Here is a 23357-nt window from a genome sequence, read left to right as displayed (position 1 = left end):
CATTTCTGCTCAGCATGAATAGACTTTCATTAGTGAACAGCACTGAGGCCCTCTGGTCCCTTGTCCAGCGTAGATGCTCCCTGGCCCATGCAAGACTATGACGCCGGTGACCATTGTTGTGGTCAGGTACCCCTGCAGGTCGTCCACCACACTGATTTAAACGGTTTGGAATGGTCTGAGGTGACACTTGGGTGCCCCTCACCTCTCTTAAATGTGCCTGGAGTTGTGTGGCATTCATCATCTGGTTCCGCAGGGAATTGTTCAGTTAAGCGGTCATCAGTGTGGGATGTGGCCAAAGAACGTCCACTTCTATGCCTTTCTGTGACTCTTCCAATCTCTCTATATCTCTGTTGCAACCTGCTGATGACACTGACACTTTAAGCTCAGTGGCCACTTCCGTCTGAGAACATCCTGCTTGAAGCCTTGCAATGGTGAGGTACTGTTGATCAATTGTGAGGTGTCACATTGGCCTCATGATGTCAAAATGTGAACAGCATGATGAAGAGGACTGTTTAAATACCAATTCTAATTAAACCAGGAAATTTATTGGGCGATTCATGGATCAAACACCTATTGTGAATTTTGCCATTAAGCTCCTTATTAGAGAACAGCAAGTTGTGCAAAAACATTGAACAGTTGGACATGTGCATTCAAAAGTTTAGAGAAGGTCACATTACGGGTCCATTCACATGTCCGCATGAATGGGTCCGCATGAGTTCTGCAATCTTGCGGACCCATTAATTTTCAATGGGGCCGGAAAAGATGCGGACAGCACACAGTATACTGTCCGCATACGCACTTCCGTTCCGCAAAAAAATAGAACATGTCCTATTATTGTCCGCAGATACGGACAAGAAAAGGCATTTTTATTTAAAGTGCCTGGCATGTGCGGTCCGCCGCTGTCCGTGTTTTTCGGATCCGCAATTTGCGGACCACAAAACACTTGCGGACGTGTGAATGGACCCTTAGTTCACCTGTAAGGCTGGGTTCAGACCTGAGCGTCTTTGATATGCGCGTTTAACGCGCGTTTTTGACGAGCGTTTTTTGCAATAGTAAACGCGCGTTTGACGCGCGTTTGTGTGATTGACTGCAATGTCCTATGGCCACAAACGCGCGTCAAAACGCCCCAAAGAAGCTCAAGTACTTGTTTAAGCGTAGGGCGTTTTACAGCGCGTTTTTCAGCGCTGTAAAACGCTCAAGTGAGAACCAGGGCCATAGGGAAGCATTGGTTTTCATGTGTTGAGCGTTTTACAGCGCGTTTGAACGCGCTGTAAAACGCTCAAGTGTGAACCCAGCCTAAAGGTTAGAGTGCATTTTAGGTTCATCCTAAAATTTCATCCACAAGCCAAATATCCCTAACTTTTTGTGAATGGAATATTTTAGCAACTACAAAATAAAAATAAAAATACTCAATTTGTCATCTAGAAGGTGAAATTTGCTCCGGGCACTTAGACATTCACAGCTATGGAAATAAAAGGACAGAAAAATTCTTACCACATATTTTACTGCACTGATGAACTGGTTATGGAAGAGCAGGTGCTGAGTCTCATCTTCTGGACTGGACGCTGTGTAAAGCATGCCGCACACATTACAGGCGATTGCACCAAACCGCTTTTGTCCAGCATCCTGAAAACGGGGAAAAATGGTTTGAATAAACAAAGTGGCAATTACCTTTTTAACCAATTCAAGACTGGGCCATTTTCTCTGTTCATGACCAGGCATACATGTTTTTTTCTTTTTCTTTTAGTATATGCAGGTTTAAAAGCTATATAGTTTTATCCCTTTCAGTTATTCAAATTGGCCTTTTTTCTTATGTCATTTTTATATTAGTATTTTTTTGGTATCGGGGAAATGTATTTTCCTTTTTACAAATTCTTTATAGTGCAAAGCGCCATCAATTTTTACATTAACGTCCCCTTTCCATTCTGGTTAATTTATAGGGGATATATTGTTTATTTTAGATTGTCGGTTGGGGAGGACTAGAAGTTGTAGTTTGGTTTAAATCGGTGGCTCATGTGATTGCTGGAACGGTGGCAGGAAACACCATGACTACTTCCTGAATTGTCTGCACAACGCATATACTTTACACACATCAAACCATTAATAAGGTCATAAAAGAACTTTGGGGGGCACTTCAGGGAGTCGCTGCGCTCACCGGAGATCTGGTGAACGATGCAGAATACCAGCATCTTTCCAAGGACAGCACCGTACATCGTATAGTGGCTGTGCTTGGTATGCCTGACGATAGGTCATCAGGATTAAACATTTGGACAACCAATTATCATCTGACAATTTCCTGCATGTGGCATGAATGTTTATAACCATTTGGCTACATATGCTCTTTTCTCATTACAGTGACACATAGGATCACTGGTACTGACCTCACAATATTAGTACCTGGCAGTGTAGGGCATGATCATTAGATGTCCATGCGCTAATTTGTTTTTCAGGTCGGCTCCTCTGTTGGGGCGCTGTGCCCCTCGTTCTCTTTTGCCGCCCTGTATGCCAATTAATAGCATTGGTACAGCGAGGAGGAGATGGCCGTGTTTCTCAAGGGGTGTCCCCTTCTCCTGGAAAAAAAGGTCGCCTTCTACTTGGGGTTGACATGCTCTGCTGCGATTGGGCAGCTCACAGCCAGGGAGAAGGAGATGCCCCTTAAGAAACACAGCCGTCTCCTCCTTTCCCGCCCTGCTATTAATTACCATACAGGGCGGGAAACCAGAAAGTAGCATCTAATGGGGTCATTTATCAAACTGGTGTAAATTAGAACTGGCTTAGTTGCCCATAGCAACCAATCAGAATCCACCTTTCATTTTGGACAGCTTCTTTAAGAAATGTAGCACTTTTTTGCACCAGTCTATGCACGGAGTGAATACAGAAGCCCATACTAGTGTGAGCAAACTTCTCTCCGGGTTTCTACATGCATAAAGACCTCTACAAAACTATTAGCGAAGCTAAGTATTTAGCTGTTGTGATACCAAGCTGCCTGCATGCAATAGATGTGAATGGAAGCATCAGAAAATTGGTGGATGCAGGCGGCTAGTAGTGTTGAGCGAAGCGAGGTTCGGATGCTTCATCCAAAACTTCTGAATAATACTGTACGGAGATCAGTCTCTGTACAGTATTAGAATGTATGGGCTCCGATGCCCCGAAGTTAGTTATTCACGAAGTTGCACGTGACTTTGTTGAATAACTTCGGTAGTTGATTTTTAAAGTGGAAAACCACTTTAAAGCCAAACTCGGCTTCGGTTCTGACTAGTACCTCGGAACCAAAGCAGAGTTCGGGTTCAAGTTTTAAAGTGGTTTTCCACTTTAAAAATCAACTACCGAAGTTATTCAACGAAGTCACGTGCAACTTTGTGAATAACTAACTTCGGCTCATCGAAGCCCATACATTCTAATACTGTACAGAGACGGATCTCCATACATTATTATTCTGAAGTTTTGAGCAAAGCGACTTCAGATGAAGCATCCAAACCTCGCTTCGCTCAACACTAGCTGCTAGCTTAAGATAAATTACTGAAGTAAACAGCAGTGAACAGATGGGCAAAAAAATTAAAAATTTAACTGGTTGGTTATAGAGAATGATGAGTGACCATGTATGGAAATTTTACCTAAAGCGAGTCCATCAGCAGTCAAAACTTCAGATAATGCTATTTAGGTGACAGGGAACAGGGTAGGTATACCCCTCATATTCGGTGCCCTTGGATCCTCGCACTGAATGCTTCCCCAGTAACCCCCCTCCCCCAAGTGACAAACAGTAAATCTATCACTTAAAAGGGAACCTGTCACCGGGATTAGATGTGTAGAGCTGAGGACATGGGTTGCTAGATGGCCGCTAGCAGATCCACAATACCCAGTCCCCATAGCTCTGTGTGCTTTTATTGTGTAAAAAAAAACGATTTGATCCATATGCAAATTAACCTGAGATTAGTCCTGTCCCTGAGATGAGTCCAGCGTGAAGGAGCCCAGCACCGCCCCGCATCCTCAGAATCTCCTCCTTGCCCCCAGACGTCAGAAAGCCAGAGCGCCGTAATCTCGCGATGCGTGAGCTAGCGCATGCGCAGTGTCGTCATAGTGTTCCTTCCCTGTGCTGGCATTAGCCTCAGGGAAGGAACTGTGCATGCGCCAGCTCGCGCATCGCGAGATTACGGCAGAGAAGAAGGGCTGGGGAAGTGTTCAGTGCAGAGAGTGGAGGGCACTGAACAGGAATACTTACGATGATCGGCTGACTACTGCTGTTATCTGCTTCTTTTAGCTTCCTAATTTCTTTCTGAAGATGGGCATCAGTTGGCACATGGTTTGATTTTGCAGCTGACACGTCGCTGCTCACTTCGTTCCTGTGATAATAATTCGTATTATCAGTAAGACATTCACCAGGTTCAGTTAGTAAATGTGTTTTACTGAAATCCTATTCAATGGGGCGGATTTACTAGTCAAACTGAGTCAGAATTCTGGCTTAGCGGAAAATGGGTGTGACTTACTACGAAGGAGTGTGGATTGAAATGCATCAGTGTGTGCCACATTTGCGCCAAGATATTGTTGTAACTGCACCTCACCCACTACATGTAAATACACCCTAAAAAGCAAGTCTAGGTCTTGACAAAACTTTCTTAAAGGGGTTTTCCAGAAGTATAATATTGAAAACCTATCCTCAAGAAAGGTCATCAATATCTGTGGGGATCAGCTGTTTGAAGAGGCCATGGTGCCCCAGTGAGCCCTGCTGCCTTCTCTCAGCTTACCAAGCACAGTGCCATACATTGTATAGTGGCTGTGCTTGGTATTGCAGCTCAATCCCATTCACTTGAATGGGACTGAGCTGTGAAAGGTCATGAGACCAATGAATGTTATGTCACTGACCTAGGAAAAGGCTGCAGCGCTCACTTCAAACAGCTGATCGGCAGGGGTTCCAAGAGTTGGACCTCCATCAATCAGATATTAATGACCTAGGTCAATACAGTCTTCCTAGAAAACCTCTCTAATCTTCATAATTAATCAGCATAATTAAAGGGGTTATCCGACAAAAATTATTCAGCACCTATCCACAGGATAGGTGACAGAACACTGAAGCCCCCCACAATTCCAAAAAACAGTCCCCTCTCTGAATGGAGCGGTAGAGCGCATGTCGGGCAACTTCTCCGGCCATTTGTATAGGAATGACAGAGCGCTGTGTACATCAGCCCCAGAGAAGTCAATGGAGCGGTAGAGTCCATGTCAATCCACCTCTCCATTCACTTTTATGGGGCTGACAGAGTATATACCTCAGCCTTATACTTAAATGATAAAGGGACAGGGACCCCTTGTTTTTGGGATTGCGGGGCTTCCGAATAGTTAGGCCCCCTGCGGTCCCTTACATAGATGATAAATAATTTTAAAGAGAACTCCTTAAACCCCCAACAGTCACATTAAAATTGCAAAAACCCTCCCAAAAAACATCCCTTTTTTTTGTAGATTTTGAGTTAGTGTCTGAAGTAAATGTAGTGGCCGCACAACTCCATTGACTGAAGTGGATTTTAACCCCTTAGTGACATAACTAATTTTAGCCTTTAAGGACTAGTAACAATTTTCCCCCTTACAGCGGTCATAACTGTTGTATTTTTTTTCTTCAATTTAGCGGGACGGCCTGTAGTATTTTTTTTTATGACAACTATTTTGGTGTACATTTAGTCCATTAAATAACTTATTTTATTTTTAACATTACTTTGTGGAATTTATTTTTGTGGTGTTCACTGTGTGGTATAAATAACTTTATTCTGTGGCTAGTCCCATTATGATGCCAAATGGATAGTTTTTATTATGTTATAATACTTGCATGATAAAAACTGTTGTTTTTCCAAAATAATCAATCTGTTTTGTGTACCTGCATTTCAAGACCCAGAACATGTTTTATTTTTCTGACGACATAACCATGTGAGGGCTAATATTAGAATGCTCTCCAGTGATGATTGTATTCTGCAATAAATAAAAAAAAATGGGCAGGTGCTCCAAACATATATTTGTAAAATATATATTAATATAAACTATTGTTAATTATATAAATATTATATATCTGTATAGATAAAAAATTAAATATACAGCATCTCAGACTGTTCCAGTCAATCTATTAACTGCAGGCCCTGCAGTTATTTAATAATCTGCAGGGCCCGCAGTTAATAGATTGACTGGAACAGTCTGACACACTGTATACTTTGTTTTATCTACACGGATAGATTTATATAATTAACAATAGTTTATATTAATATAAATTTTACAAACATATTTTTAGAGCACCTGCCCATTGTTTTTTATTGTAAATTTTCTATGTATCTGTAGGCACCAGGTGGGTGCAGGAGCGCAACATTATTTTGTGGATACATTTACTTGATAGGAATTATTATTATTTTTTTTTTTTTTTTTTTTTTTAGGTGAGCCACCTATTGTTATCATCTTTTTTCTACTGCACCCTGTCTATTTCCCCACTGCCCCCTTCTCCAGGCTAGTTTAGATCACAGCCAGCTAAAGGGGGAAGGGGGGTTGTCGGCTGCTTTAACCCTTCATATCTTGGGCTCTGTAGAAGATGCTTAGAAACCAAGCTGCTGTCACTCCCAACCCAATTTCTAAAGGCTCTATCTCCCGATATAGAGGAGATAATACTGTAATAGTCTTGTTTTAAAGCTTAGATTGCAAGCTTTCAAACAAAACCAGTCTAATATCTCTAGCTGCTACACAGCCTGAGATATGAAGGCTTAAAAGGTAATCCATCAGTGACAAAACACTTCCCAAACTAGAGCAAGCTGTGTATAGTGTAAGTGACACAGAGTCTGATTATGTAATCTTTACCTTTATACCCACTTGCATTCAGACACTGCACTCCAAAAAAACAGCAGTAAAATGCCTTGATAGGACTCCTGTTTGAGTCTAGTTGCAAGTGAGTATGAAGATAAAAATAACATAACCAGACTCTGCATCACTATATGCTGCTAACTCTAGTTTGGGGGGTGTTTTGGAGCTGATAGATTCCGTTTAAAGCAGCCCTTTCCCATCCCTCGCCTTGCTGACCAAACTTTGCTCCGACTGAACTGTTAGGTCCTTTTTCCAAAAACCAAAACTGTTAGTGGGTTAAAGGGGTTGTCCGGATTCAGATCTGACCCTGGACATACCCATAATTTCACCGAAGCAGCCCCCGGATGTTGGCCATGCGCAGGATCGCGCAGAGCAAGGGCTTTTTATTTACAATACACTGCTAGGCGGAGAGCATCGGAGCACAGGGCAAAGGAGAGCATCGGAGTAGGGGTGGGCGATAAGGCCTAAAATCGATATTGCGATATAATTTTAAGCATGTGCGATATATATCGTGATATATTGTTTTCTATATTGGGGGGGGGGGTTAAATTTTTTTTTTTTTTAACTTTTTATTTAATAACTAACTATTAGCCTCCTTAAGGGCTACAACCCTTGTTTTATTCACCCTAATAGTGCTCTATTAGGGTGAATAGGACTTTACACTCTCCCTGCTGCCCTGTGCTTTGTGCACACAACAGCAGGGAGCTGACCATGGCAGCCAGCCTCTGATGTGCCCCCCCCCCAGCCTCTGATGTCCCCCCCCCAGCCTCTGATGTGCCCCCCCCCCAGCCTCTGATGTGCCCCCCCCCCAGCCTCTGATGTGCACCAGCCTGATCTGGCCACAGGGTCCCCCTCCCCCCCATCATTGGTGGCAGTGGGCAGTTCCGATCGGAGTCCCAGCAGTGTAATGCTGGGGCTCCGATCGGTTACCATGGCAGCCAGGAGTCACGCTACTGAAGTCCTGGCTGCGATGGTATGTTAGTGAGCAGCATTATACTCGCGTGCGCCGTGGTCGCTCCTTCTCATAGGTCTGTGCGGCGCATTGCTAATGCTATAAGCATTAGCAATCCGCCGCACAGACAGAAGGAGCGCCCGGCGGCCACGGCGCACGCAAGTATAATGCTGCTCACCAACATACCATCGCAGCCAGGACTTTAGTAGCGTGACTCCTGGCTGCCATGGTAACCGATCGGAGCCCCAGCATTACACTGCTGGGACTCCGATCGGAACTGCCCACTGCCACCAATGATGGGGGGGGGGGGGGGACCCTGTGGGATATGGCCGGCACATTCATTGGTGGCGCAGTGGCCACAGTCCCTCCCGTCCTCCTCCTACTCTGTCCTCATTGGTGTTCAGCGGCAGTTGCGCACAGTGGGGAGGGAGGGACTCTCTCCTTCTCCACTGTGCCGGCTCATCAGGAGAAAATGGTGCGCGCAGAGAGCGCGATCATATCGCGGTCTGGCGATATAGGCGATATGGCGAAAATCCATATCGTGGCCCAAATTTATATCGCATATCGCCTATACCGCCCACCCCTACATCGGAGCATGAAATGTTCCGATGCTCATATCAGGGGGACTGCCTAGGTGAAAATATGGTTTCAGCTTTGAACCTGGACAACCCCTTTAAGAAGATTTACCAAACACACACGATTCAATACATGTGCAATTTTTTTTGTAAGATATTTTTGTGGCAAGTGTGATCAAATTGTTAAAATAGAAAAACTCAGTTTCTTGTAGAAAGGTACACCATAACGTGTGTCATATCTTCCCAATAAAGTATATGCTGATAATCTCTAGCTATTGGCACAGAAGGGGAAGCCAACACATGCAGCAGTCATTTTGGACCTCATGTATAAGAAGGAACATTTACCCACCAAACCAACTCCCTTTTTTTAAGCTGTACTGAATAAAGTAATGCTCTTGGGATCTGACCAGTGGCGTACCTGCAATAAAGGCACCCGCAACTGCTATGGTGCCCAGGGGGAGAGGGGGACCGCACAAAAACTTGTTCTTTCTTCTCTTCTACACTTGAAAAACAATGCATTTTCATGCAGCTGCCACTAGGGGGGAGCTCAATGCAAGAAGATTATTACAGCTTCCATGGTTGTTGTATTATTCCTATACACTGAGCTCCCCCTAGTGGTGGCTGCAGGCAGCCAGCTAGCTTTGTAATAGAAGAGAAGCAGGAGATTTTTCAATGTATGTTTGCCAGTTTTCTGGTGTAAATACATTGAGAAATATGGGGCTCAGACTGAGTGCCATATATTTGAAGCACTTGCTCCACTTTTCCGACATAAAAGTCTGACAAAGTGGATGAGCCCAAAGGAAACTTTTTAAAAAAATTTTATTACCATTTATATTTAATAAAAATTTCTTTAAAATACAACATAAAGTTGTCAGAAATCTGGGGCATTGCACATGTTCTGCATTGCCTGGGAGTATGCATACTAGGAAACTAGGTGCAGGGGGCCATACTAAGTTTTCCTATAGGCCCCTATGAGGTTTGTGTACTCCCCTGGATATGAAGTATTAAATGTGTTCTAAATCTGTACTGCATCAGGCCCACTGTGTAGCACCAATTATTTTCAAGTCTCCTCCTGGTGAATGTGTTAAAAACAAAACTATAAGTATATCCTTGGGGGGGGACGGGGGGGGGGGGGGACATGAAGTTGTGGCATAATATGGTGTTTTTGCTCCTTCAATGTGCACCATTTTACTTGCATTAACACGTAAGGTGGACACCCATAAATCACACGTTTGCAAAGTAACAGAGCAGAAAAAAAGACCAAAACAAGGAATTCTTACATGAAATTCTTTTCAAAGACAGCACTATGTGCAGTCACAGAACGGTATGCAGCGGGGAGAATAATGTGATCAGTGAGTAATGGCATTCTGCGCACCATGGCGGCCGCACAGACGTTAAATACAGTCTTAGCACTTACCCCCTCTCCGCAGATGCAGCCATCTGGTCCGTCAGCTGCTTGCAGTCGCTGCCTGAAATAGATTTCAATGGCCACAGTTCACCAATTTAGCAGTTTTACCATTTACTCTCAAGACGGAAGGACATTGTAAAATGCAGTTTTGAATAATCAATAAACAAACGTCCCTATGAATCAGATACACTAATTACTCCCCCCGCCCACATATTTTCCATTGCCATCCACTTTAGTCCCTGTGCCCAGTTCGGCTCACATTCACACACAGGAAAAAGCCTACACATACTGGGGGAGAGCCATCAAAACTGGTGTAAAGGAAAACTGGCGTAGTTGCACCTTGTAACCAATCAGACTTTCATTTTCCAAAGGAGCTCTGAAAAAAAAACAACATGAAAGGTGGAATATGGCTACTTTCACACTCGTGTTTGGTGCGGATCCGTCATTGATCTGCACAGACGGATCCGTTCAGATAATACAACCGTCTGCATCCGTTCAGAACGGATCCGCTTGTGTTATCTTTAACATAGCCAGGACGGATCCGTCTTGAACACTATTGAAATTCAAAGGAGGACGGATCCATTTTCTATTGTGGCAGATTGTGTCATAGAAATCGGATCCGTCCCCTTTGACTTACATTGTGTGTCAGAACGGACGTTTGGCTCAGTTTCGTCAGACGGACACCGAAACGCTGCAAGCAGTGTTTTGGTATCCGCCTCCAAAGCAGAACGGAGACAAACTGATGCGTTCTGAGCGGATCCTTTTTGCCATTCAGAATGCATTAGGGCAAAACTGACCCGTTTTGGACCATTGTGAGAGCCCTGAACGGATCTCACAAACGGAAAGACAAAACGCCAGTGTGAAAGTAGCCTATGATTGGTTGCTATGGGCAACTGAGCCAGTTTTCCTTTACACCAGTTTTGATAATATTCCCATTATGTGTAGGTTTTTGCAGAGTGGGTCATTGGCATCAATGTCCATGGTCCTGACTAATAAATTAAAGAGAATCTGCCACCATGAAAATGTACAATATAAATGTTATAGAGCAGGAGAAGTGGAGCAGATGGATTTATAGTTTTAAAGGTGTTGTCTGCTTTTTTTGTATTGATGACCTATCCTCAGCATCAATATAAAACCAGCGGGGGTCAACTGCCAGCACCCACGCTGATCAGCTGTATGAAGAGAAAGGAGCCCTCGAACACGTGCGGTTTACCTGCTCGCCATCACAACTGCAGCACTGTAATTACGTCCGCGTTCACTTCCATGGGACGGCTCCTTTCCGTTCTAGCAAGTAGGAACAAGCCGTTCTATAGAAGCGGACGGAGCCGCTGTAATTACACCTGCTTGCTCACCGCTGCGGTTGCGATGGCGAGCAGGTAAACAGTGAAGAAAGGGCAGCACTTATACGAGTGCTGCTTTCTCTTCAAACACCTGATCGGCAGGTGTGCCGGGAGTCATACCACCACTGATATGATATTGATGATCTATCTCGAGGACAGGTCATTAATATAAAAAAGCAGACAACCTGCTGTTAATTGAATCATTTAAATCCCTGCTCTTTCTACGCTTACAGGTCCAGTGGGCGGCGCCATCAGTGACTGACCACCATGTCTGAATGATTGCACTACAGTTTCACCGAGTTAGGTGTACTTTTAAGGAAATATGCCAACCAAAAAAAATTGTATTTGCCACTTAAAACCAGATAGTGGCACATATCCTTTTTTTCTAATCTGTTTTCATTTTCTGATTGCAGATTTATTTATTGGACATGATTATGGGGGCGGCCATCTTGTCTGAGCTGTTCTTAACAGCATTTAAAAAAAAATTAAGAAAATTGCTTTACAGCAGCCCCATAGTCCACAGACACAATGGTCAGGAGGGGACCTCGTTGACTTCTATGGGAGAGTCTTCTGGGCATGCTCTGTGACCTGTGCAGAGGTCATTGTACAAGGAAAGAATAGATAATCTTTGATATTGTCAATGGTGGATCATGTGTTATCTATACACAGAGGTGATATCATTACAGGCAGGATTAGAATAACAGATACGCAGATAACTGCCGTGCAGAGATCTGTACAGACCAAGAAATGGGGTCTATTATTATTCTTAATGGCCAGTGGAAAAACTGAAGGATTTTATGGTCTTTACTTAACCCCATAGGGACCGGGCTCATTTTCACCTTAAGGACCAGGCCATTTTTTGCAAATCTGACCAGTGTCACTTTATGTGGTGATAACTTAAAAACGCTTTGACTTATGCAGGCCAATCTGAGATAGTTTTGTACTTCATGACACTGGTAAAATTAAGTCAAATAAATTCAAAAATATATATAAAAAAAATTAAAAAAAATTACCCAAAATGTGGAAAAATTTGCAAATATTTAAGTTTCAATTTCTCTACTTCTATAATACATAGTAATACCTCCAAAAATAGTTATTTTTCATTCCCCATATGTCTACTTCATGTTTGAATCATTTTGGGAATGATATTTTATTTTTTGGGGCTGTTACAAGGCTTAAAAGTTTAGAAGCCCACTTTTTAAAGGACCAGTTCAGGTCTGAAGTCACTTTGTAAAACTTACATAATAGAAACCACACAAAAATGACCCCATTTTAGAAAACTACACCACTCAAGGTATTCAAAACTCATTTTACAAACTTTGTTAACCCTTTAGGTGTTCCACAAGAATTAATGGAAAATAGAGATCCAATTTCAAAATTTCACTTTTTTGGCAGATTTCCCATTTTAATATTTTTTTTCCCCCATTTACAAAACAAGGGTTAACAGCCAAACAAAACTCAATATCTATGGCTCTGATTCTGTAGTTTACAGAAACACCCCATATGTGGTCGTAAACAGCTGTACGGGCACACGGCAGGGCGCAGAAGGAAAGGAATGCCATACTGTTTTTGGAAGGCAGATTTTGCTGGACTGATTTTTTGACACCATGTCCCATTTGAAGCCCCCCTGATGCACCCCTAGAGTAGAAACTCCAAAAAAGTGACCCCATTTTAGAAACTACGGGATAGGGTGGCAGTTTTGTTGGTACTAGTTTAGGGTACATGTGATTTTTAGTTGCTCTATATTAAACTTTTTGTGAGGCAAGGTAACAAGAAATAGCTGTTTTGGCACCATATTTTTTTATTTATTTTTTATTTACAATATTCATCTGACAGGTTAGATCATGTGGTATTTTTATAGAGCAGGTTGTCACGGATGCGGCGATACATACATTTTAAAAAAAAAGTATACATATTAGGTAAGTTTTACACAATGATTTCATTAAAAAAAAAAATAAAAAAAAAAATCATGTTTTAGTGTTTCCATAGTGAGAGCCATAGTTTTTTCAGTTTTTGGGCGATTATCTTGGGTAGGGTTTGATTTTTGCGGGATGAGATGACGGTTTGGTTGGCACCATTTTGGGGTGCGTATGACTTTTTGATCGCTTGCTATTACACTTTTTGTGATGTAAGGTGACAAAAAAATTGCTCTTTTTTTTACACCGTTTTTATTTGTTTACAGTGTTCACCTGAAAGGTTAGGTCATGTGATATTTTTATAGAGCAGGTTATTACGGACGTGGCGATACCTAATATGTATACCTTTATTTATGTAAGTTTTACACAATAATATAATTTTTGAAACAAAAAAAATAATCATGTTTTAGTGCCTTCATATTCTGAGAGCCATAGTTTTTTTAGTTTTTGGGAGATTATCTTAGGTAAGGTCTCATTTTTTGCGGGATGAGGTGACGGTTAGATTGCCCACCAAAATAGTACCATACGCCTTTTTGACCGCTTACGGTTGTACTTTTTATGATGTAAGGTGACAAAAAAAAGGGTTTATTTAGCACAGTTTTTATTTTTTATGGTGTTGATCTGAGGGGTTAGGTCATGTGATATGTTTATAGAGCCGGTCGATACGGACGCGGCGATATCTAATATGTCTACTATTTTTAAAAAAAATTACCAATTTATTTATTTACTTTTTACTTTATTTGGGGGAAATTAAGTTTTTTTTTTGTTTTTTTTTACTTGAAACTTAAAATTTTTGGGTGGAAAACTTTATTTTTTCAACTTTTCTTTTCACTTTTTTTTTGTCCCACTTTGGGACTTCAAGTTTTGGGGTCTGATCCCCTTTACAATGCAATCCACTACTTCTGTATTGGAATGCATTGGCTGTATGAGTAATACTGTGTGTATTACTTATACAGCTTCCGGCCTGTGAGATCCAGGGGGCTGGATCTCACAGGCTCGTCACCAGAAGGCAGCGCAGATGCCTATTGAAGGCATCACGCTGCCTTCCATGCCATCGGGTCCCCCTTACAGCCGCACGGGGACCCGATGGCTTCTTCGATCACTGCCGCAACCTCCTTTTCCGATCACCCCGCACATTGACCAAAAGGTGCCTGCTCAATGATTTGAGCAGGCACCTTGTTTTGATCACCGCCCGCCGCGCGGCGGTGATCGGAAATACACAGGACGTACAGGTACGCCCTGTGTCCTTATGAGGTTAAACAAAGATATTGACATAAAAAATTCAAAATAATGTCACCAAAAATGCTTTACAAATATGTTAAACATAAAGGATTTAAACAATAGTATTATTCCTTACACATACTGTAACACTGAATAACTCACATTGCTTTTCTGATGCTTTGGTTATGGGTAGAGCAGACAACTGGGGTTTCTTCACTGGAGAATTTTCAGGACTTGAATCCAACTGTAATCTAAATCCCTAAATGAATAATAATAAATAAATAAAAATAACCATATGCGCACCATAATTTGCAAACTTTTAGGCTTCTTGTCAGTTTCCTGAAATGGTGAGAGAAGAGGACATGCCTTCATAGCTGACTGGCAAAGTCTTCAGTTTCTGATGCACTGCAGGGCAGAGATGAATAATTTATTAAGAAGCATCGTAATAAAATGGGCGCATCTAACGCCAGGGCAGGGTACACCAATCTTGGTAAATCTCCACCACTGTGTGCCTATGTGCTCTCCCAAGGTCCCGGCCACCAGAGAGGTCGGCACTTTTTCCTATAGTCTGCAAGTACGGCCACCACTGCTGGATTGCAGGGTGGTCGTAACCCCTTGATATGAGCAGTATATAATCTGATGGAAAAATGAATCAAGGAGGCAATATGGATAATGACAATACATTAGTAAGTGCCTTGTATTAACTTTCTCTACATGATAAATGTAATTTACTGAAGTGCGACAACCCCTTTAAATGTAAAAAAGATGTAATACTCATCTGCAATACGCAAGAGCCTTACCATGAGCAGATCGTCAGATAAATTAGGACACGTACCAGCATTACAGGGAACCAGTCACCACAATAATGCTGTGCAGTGTACGGGCAGCCGGTTATAGAGCATGAGGGGCTGAGAAGATGTATATAGCATATATAGTTTTCTGGGAAAAATATTCAGTAATTTATACGTTTAAACGTCTGTTCTTTCTGAATGTAAGACCGCCCCCGTGTACAACTATCTGACTGATAAGACAGCTGCCATGTACAATGGAGCTTACAAGTTTTTCTGAACCTTCTCCCACAAATCTATGTATCAATCCGCTCAGCTCCTCCTGCTGCCTTAAGATTGTGAACCATTTCATGGTGACAGGTTTCCTTTAAGATGTGGTAATACATATAAAGATGAATCTCTCCAAAAAGGGCATGCCACAAATGGCTGTACGATTACCTCATCAAGCGCTATTTCAAGCTCATGTTTTATATGGTTCTCCAGAAGGCCATTTTCTGTAGAAGGCTTCATTAAGTCACTTTCCCCCTCCACCGGTGGGACTGTACTGTTTCGGACCCTTCCTGATAACGCTGCTTCGTTTCGTTTAAGGTCTGTGGTCATTGTTGCATCCAGCTTTTTATTTGGGGTCTTGGGAGCATCCACTGTCTGCTGGACCGAGGCTTTGGCTTTAATGGTTTCAAGCTTAGGAAGTACAGTGTGAATTTGGGTTATATTATTCTGGGCAAAATTATTTTTTAACTTTATTTTATTCCATTTGAATTTTTTGGCTAAAGGACTCGTCTTCTGCTCAGTCTTACATTTCATTTGCAATGGTTTTCTGCTGGGAAAGAACCGTTTCAACTGCTTAATGGGGTTCTGTTCAGAAGGAGGGGGTGGGGAGGTCTCCGTTGGACTGTCTTCCTTCTTCTCAATGGCCTTGTCCTTAGTTGGTGTGCTAGGTGCTTCTTTCACAACTTCTACTGTATCAGATTCTATTTCTCCAGCTATTTCATTGCACAAGTCTAGAATACTTATCCGCTTGGATTTTTGATCATTTTCCGGTGGGACATCTAGATTATTTTTATCGGATCCTGGTTTGACATCTTTATGCTTCTTCACCTTATTTTCTGTCTTGACCACAGGTTTACTGCTAACCCTTTTGCGCTTTAAAGGCGTGGTTGACTTTCCTGTAGCTTTAATGGATGTTTTCTTACTTGGCAAATGCACTGCTACAATGGAGGTCACGCCTGAACTGGGTTTATCATGATCTTTGGCTTTGTTTTTGACAGGGCCACCAAAGCTCGTCTCAGGTTGTTTTGCTTGATGGACCAGGCAGTTTTCATGAACATCCTTAGGACTCTCAGTTTTGGCTTCTTTTTTCACTCTTGCTCTTAATCCTGACTTATTACTGGTTTGGGCCCTTTCTGGCTTCTTTTTATCTAGCACAGGAGTCTTCTGCTTCAATGGAACTGATGGCTTTTGATTTGTCCTCTTAGTACTGGACAATTTCTTAGTAGTCTCAGATGCACGACCTGCGTCCCTTTTGAGTTCTGGTTTTGTACTTTTCCCAGATGTTCTTATCGATGGTGCCGTCTTTTTATTTTTTACAGCAGGTAGTTTCTTTCTAATGCGAGTTGTCGTAGATGGTGTCTTCTTACTTTGTACCGTTTTAGCTACGTTCTTAGCTACTTTCTTTGCTTGTAGAGATTTTATACCGGGTTTGCTCAAGGTTTTCGTTACAGATTCAGCTTTTATATGTTTCGCAGCTTGGCTTTTGCTAGAGCTTTTCACTATTTTAGGTGTCTTACTTTTTACAGACGTTCCTTTGGCTGATGTTTTGCGCAGACTTGTTGGCTGGCTCTTCTTTGTGGCTTTTGAAGTATTGTTGAGGGATTTTGGGGTGCCCCTTTTTGAAACTGCCACATCTTTGGGTGAAGCTTTCTTCTTGGCAGGCACATTCTTTACATTGGTGACTTTCACATTTGCCTTTTTCCTTTTTTGTCCCACTTCAGATTGAGAGGACTGTAATTTATTTATGGCTTTATTTGCTGGCAAAGCGGATTTGTTTTTACTCGGTGTTGAACGCGGTTTTGACTTGCTTGTAACACCATTTCTCCCTCTAGATGAAGTAGGAGGACCTTTAGTTTCTTTGTTAAGCTTCTGACGCTTTGCAGGAGTTTCTGGCAAAGAGGACTTTCGCTTTTTTGAGGTCATTACTGTAAAAAATAAAAAAGAACCATTAAGGGTCAATGAACATTATGATTATACTGGGGACAGCGTATTCACAAAGTGTGTCACGGTACTATTGTGAGGAGCCCATTGCAGTTGCTAATAAAAAAAAGTGATATTTCTTCCAGCTGCTCAAGGTGTATGGCCAGCACATGAGCAGATTGATATATAGTTTTGCGTAAAAAGATTAAAGAGCTGAACCTGGACATATCCCCATTTTCACCCAGGCAGCCCCCCTGACTTTAGCATCGGAGCAGTTCATGCTCCGATGCTCTCCTTTGCCCTGCGCTAAATCGCGCAGGGCTAAGGCATTTTTCTGGAGTTCCGGTGACGAACCGGGCTCTCCATGGGGCTGCCAGGCGAAAGCTTCCGCCCATCACTGAGCCCGGTGACGTCACCGGCACTGATGGGCGGGCTTTAGCGCTGCCCTAGCCTGTAAAACTGCTAGGGCAGCGCTAAAGCTGCCCTATCAGAGCCGGTGACATCACCAAACACACTGCTGGGCAGTAGCCTCCGCCCGGCTATGTGTTATAGTAAATAAAAGCCAGTGGAGAGCATCGGAGCCTGGGTGAAAATATGGGTATGTCCTGAACCCAGACAACCCCTTTAAGATATAAATGTATACATTACAAGGTTATCTCTGCTGTTTCTGACTTCAGTTGTACATGGGGGAGGTGTTGGCAGTGATTCATAGCATTCCCTGTGTGTGCATACAGAGATAGCTGTCAGTCAATAATAGATATACACGGGGAAGTGTTATCAGTGATTGATAGCATTCTCTGTGTAAGAGTGTATACAGAGATAGCTGTCAGTCACTGATAGCTGTACATAGGGAAGATGTTATCAGTGATTGATGGCATTCCCTGTGTAAGTGTGTATACAGAGATAGCTGTCAGTCACTGATAGCTGTACATAGGGGAGGTGTTATCAGTGATTGATAGCATTCTCTGTGTAAGAGTGTATACAGAGATAGCTGTCAGTCACTGATAGATGTACATGGGAAGGTGTTATCAGTGATTTACACAGAGAATGTCATCAATCACTGATAACACCTCCCCATGTACATCTATCAGTGACTGACAGCTATCTCTGTATACACTCTTACACAGAGAATGTCATCAGAGTGTATACAGAGATAGCTGTCAGTCACTGATAGGAAAGTCTCAAGTTCAAACAAAGCTGAGATGTAAATGTATAGATTACAAGATATACTGAAAATTTTTCCATAAAACTATATATCAATCTGCTCAGCTCCTCCTGCTCTAACACGCTGCCTGGAGAATGTACTTCATTTTGTGGTGACAGGTCCTCTTTAAAGGCTCATGCAGATGGCTGTAGTATTGGTAGGCACCCGATACACATTTTTTGGTGGATCAGATGCGGACCCATTCATTTCAACAGGGCTGCAATAATCCGTAGGTTCGTGCTGCGGCCCCGCAAAAATGATAGAACATGTCCTACGCTTGTCCATTTAGCAGACAAGGATAGGACATTTCTACAGGAGTTTGAAACTAAATGGGGGCATGCACTCGTCCGGGATCTGTGCTTTACAGATCCGCGATGTGTGGACCAAAAAACAGACACGGTGACATTCAGCAGTAGCTCTGGGACTGGCTTATATCTGGTAGAGCAGGGTTCTGAACCCTGGATCTGTGCTTGGATCTTCAGACATGGCTCTCCACTGACTCCAGCATCTCCTTTTCATTGGCACTGCAGAAGTATCAAAACAGCGACCCCTAAACTATGGTCTGGATGAGAAGTATGGGCAGCAGGGCGCTCTGCACCCCTGTCCATCTCATGAGATACATCAATGTCAATTATAGGAATACTGGCAGTCGCCAAGGAGCCGCTGTACCATACACCACACACGACGGTAGTGCACTTATAGAGGTCATAACTCCAGGGTGACCTCTAATTTACAGTACACTCCATAATAATAATAATAATAATAATAAGATTTTGGTCTATAATTCAGTCAGTCAGTGGTTGACAGGGAAGGAGATTTCACCAGAAGCACAGGCTGCCCGGCCTGATCCTGCAGGAAGAGATAAGCAGTTCAGAGGAGGCGCCGCTCATCTCTGTATAATCCGCTGCGGACATCAGAATGTGATGTGTATTATTTACAGCCATGTCAATGGAAAGTATAAAACCTCCCACAGCACCGACATCAGTACTGGGTGACCAGACTTGGAGGAGTTAATATTAGAAAGTCGTGGCGCTCCAGGTCATATGTTTGCCGGCCTGACCCCCTATAAACTGTGTAAGTGGTAGCAGACAAGCTGCAGCCCTGCACACTGTCTGTACACAGTACCACCATTGCCTGTGACCTCTATAAATCCTCTGCACCAGAGCTGGAGGCTGAACATGTCAGCTAGTCCTTTACATACATGATCTAAAAGTATTGATCAGGAGACACTCACAGGAGGCTAACCAGCAGTAACACTTACCAGCCTGAGGGGGGAGTGTGCGAGCCGTCCGCTCTCTGTTCTCATTAGGCCCTTCGTCCTGTTTATAGTAACAATCCTGTGACTTGTAACGGGCAGAAGCACACAGTGCGGAGGCTCTAGCTGCAGGCGGCGGAGGCGCGGAGCACTCTTATACACACTGTAACATCACCGGCTCCGGGCACACGGAAGAAACTTCCCGGGCGGAGCAGTAAAGCGTCAGATGAGCCGTCTGACGCATGCGCAGTGCACTCCGTCAATATCCTCCCTGCCCCTCACTGCGCTCCAAGCCTCGTTTTCACGCCAGTTTTATGTCGCTCTCCAGGATGCGATTAAAAGTTGTCACCGACGCCGCGACAGCTTGTTCTTTTGCGGCAAGACGGCCATGACGTAATCAGAAGAATTTTAGTGAGAGTTTTTGGGGGGCAGCGGTGACCACACAGTGCTGGCTGTGAAGTCAAGTAGGGGGGAGGGTGGACCAACAGGTGGGAGGAGGAGGTGCTGGCATCTGGAAGATACAGAGGGCAGATACATGGACCAGTTCCATCTAGATGGAGAAAACTGAGTCAGATATAGGGAACACTAAGATCATTAGCAGTATTTGTTTCCCCATTTCTATATGACGCCAACATATTCTGCAGCGATGTACTGAGGAGGTGACTTTCCGAATGGCGCTCGCAGTCTGACTTCCTTCATCAGACATACCCAGTGGGGAGCGGAGAAGTTACAAAGAAATGGTGTCATTCCGCATGTGCTCCTTTTATGGTATACCCTGTCCCCTTTCCTAATGGGACCCCTTCAGTCAGGACCCCTATTCATGAAGGCTCCGCCCCCACGTGTGTTTGGGCACCAGCAAGTCCTGGCGCCACACACAATTAGGCCTCGGGCACGCGACCGTATGTATTCTGCAGAAAATCCAGATACCAGCTATGTGCATGCCGAATTTCTCGCTGGCCCAATAGTAGAAATGCCTGTTCTTGTGTATTTTCTAGAATTTGTGGACAGCACACAGATGACAGAAGACATAGGCTACAGCAGCATCTCCAATAAGGTTGCCTCTTTATTCAAGACTCCATGGCACGGTGTACAAAAACATGCAACGTTTCGGCTACATCTAGCCTTTGTCAAGCACCCATGTGCCATCTGCATTTTTAGCGGTCCCATAGAAATGAATGAGTCCATGTCCAGACTGCAGAAAATGCGGATCGGATGAGGACCAAAAATACGTTCATCTGCATGAGGTCTTTTTCCGAGAGATGCTAGGAGGCACCGGGCAGATTTGCCAACTCTTCCCGGAGGTCGCCCCTGTTTCTGAGAGTTCCAGGACAGGACATACCTCATACTGAGGGCAATTTTATATGATGACAGAATTTCAGTATGTCTTCGGAGCGTAGGAGGAAACCAAAGTACTCGTAGAAACCCAGACAAACATGGGAAGAACATACAAACTCCATGCAGATGTTACCCTAGGTCAGATTTGAACTCAGAGGCCCAGTGCTGATCCATGTTAACCAAGAGAAATGTACCATGGTTAATTCTACCCATGTGCCTAGTCGGGTACATTCACACTGTGCTGTCAAATTGTGTTGTTTTTTTTACTGCAATTATTCCAAAATTGCTGCAGTTTTAATCTTTGCGTTGATGGGTTAGTGCCTGAACGATCTGATGCTGAACACATATTGGATTGTTTGAGCAAGTGGGACGTCTTTGGGAACCCGTTCACATGTGGCATACACTGTACCTCAGGGAAAATCTGTGACAATAAAGTACAATGCATGTGAATGGGGTTTAGAAAACCTCATTTAAATACAGTAAATTCCCATAGGGTCCCACTTCTGATTTGCCCAGTGTATGAGACTAACCCTTAGGACCATGTCCACCTTAACAGATTCGGAAATTTGAACATTTACTTTTAATGACATTAAAGTCATTTAAATCTATAAAATTGTGTAAGCGGGTGAAAGGGAATTTTAAGTTAATAGTGAGGTCACCCATTCAAGAATCCCTTTATCCCAGTCTGTTAGAGCGAAGAGCAAGAATGAGTCTCTGGAGGACCCAGCATGTCCATGCCTTACACAAACAGCCCATTGATTCCAGTGGACGCGGTGTAATACTTAGTTTCTTAGAACTGATGTTTTTAGTGTTCATTTGCTCCTAAATCCAGAATTATGCAACTCTGTTTTTAGTCTTCATTCAAAATTGACTCTAGTTTTCCTGCTGTAGGGTCTGTGTACCACCTTCACATAGGTGGCTTTTCTGCTGCTTCTGATGTAGAACTGACTGCACACTCAGCTGTGTCTGCTTTTGTGGTGACCATACATGGTAGATGAACGTTGGCCGATTTCAGTAGGATCTGAAAATGATCTAATGTGTATAGGGTTTCTCCAAATGTTCCTCACAACAAATGTTGGGGAAAACAATGACTCGATATGTTGGATTTTGATATGCCTCATCCTTTGTTCGCATGGAAGATGTTCCCCTTTTTCAATAGAGAACATATGTAAACTTTGTGCAAATATATGACAGGCGCTCCTCCTTCTGGGTTGCATATGAGAATAATGATTATTTATTCAATAAATAAATTCAATAAAATGTTGTGCTTATATTATAAAAAATAAAATAAAAACGTAATATATTACATATGGGGCCCCAAGTATTATTCTTGCAATCTATTGATGTATTGCTGCAAGAGGACAATAATGTGCAAAGACTACTTCAGGAATACATCTAACATTGCAATTAAAACATAAAATACAATTTATATCTAAAAACTGACCAAATTTTTTTTTTATTATACACTGAACAAAAATATAAAAGCAACAGTTTTGGTTTTGCTCCCTTTTTACATGAGCTGAACTCAAAGATCTGACACATTTTCTACATACACAGAAGACCCATTACTCTCAAATATTGTTCACAAATCTGTCTAAATCTGTGTTAGTGAGCACTTCTCCTTTGCCGAGATAATACATCCCACCTCGCAGGTGTGGTATATCAAGGTGCTGATTAGACAGCAGGAATATTGCACAGGTGTGCCTTAGACTGCCCACAATAAAAGGTCACTCTGAAATGTGCACAGAGCACACAGCACAATGCCACAGATGTCGCAACGTTTGAGGGAGCGTGCAATTGGCATGCTGACTGCAGGAAGGTCTACCAGAGCTGTTGCCCATGCAATGAATGTTTATTTTTCTACCATAAGCTGTCTTCAAGGCCTTTTCCTAGATAATCCATCCCATCTCACAGGTGTGGCATATCAAGGTGCTGATTAGATAGCATAATTATTGCACAGGTGTACCTAAGGCTACTTTCACACTGGCGTTTTGGTTTCCGTTTGTGAGATCCTTTCATGGCTCTCACAAGCGGCCCAAAACGGATCAGTTTTGCCCTAATGCATTCTGAATGGATAAGGATCCGTTCAGAATACATCAGTTTGCCTCCGATCAGTCTCCATTCCGCCCTGGAGGTGGACATCAAAACACTGCTTGCAGCGTTTTGGTGTCCGCCTGATGATGCGGAGGCAAGCGGATATGTCCTGACACACGGATCTGTTTTCACTGACACAATATGGCACAATAGAAAACGGATCCGTCGCCCATTGACTTTCAATGGTGTTCAAGACGGATCCGTTTTGGCTATGTTACAGATAATACAAACGGATCCGTTCTGAATGGATGCAGACG

General features: G+C 43.0%; 1 protein-coding gene across 1 annotated transcript in view; it reads right to left on the bottom strand.

Moving 5' to 3' along the window:
- ESCO1 (establishment of sister chromatid cohesion N-acetyltransferase 1) overlaps positions 1 to 19880 on the bottom strand; it is a 42762-nt gene extending 22882 nt beyond the window's left edge. The window contains exons 1-6 of the mRNA XM_040433154.1: positions 19678 to 19880; positions 15461 to 17217; positions 14397 to 14493; positions 9767 to 9818; positions 4220 to 4340; positions 1495 to 1626 (exon numbers count right to left, since the gene is read on the bottom strand). Coding sequence (XP_040289088.1) covers positions 1495 to 1626; positions 4220 to 4340; positions 9767 to 9818; positions 14397 to 14493; positions 15461 to 17215 — 2157 coding nt within the window. The 5' untranslated portion in view covers positions 17216 to 17217; positions 19678 to 19880. The remainder of the gene's footprint in view (positions 1 to 1494; positions 1627 to 4219; positions 4341 to 9766; positions 9819 to 14396; positions 14494 to 15460; positions 17218 to 19677) is intronic.
- Positions 19881 to 23357: the final 3477 nt, after the last annotated feature.

This window comes from Bufo bufo, chromosome 5, assembly GCF_905171765.1.
Source record: "Bufo bufo chromosome 5, aBufBuf1.1, whole genome shotgun sequence".
Lineage (NCBI taxonomy): Eukaryota > Metazoa > Chordata > Amphibia > Anura > Bufonidae > Bufo > Bufo bufo.
Note: the sequence above shows the minus strand (reverse complement) of the source record. Positions and strands in the feature narration are given on the sequence as shown.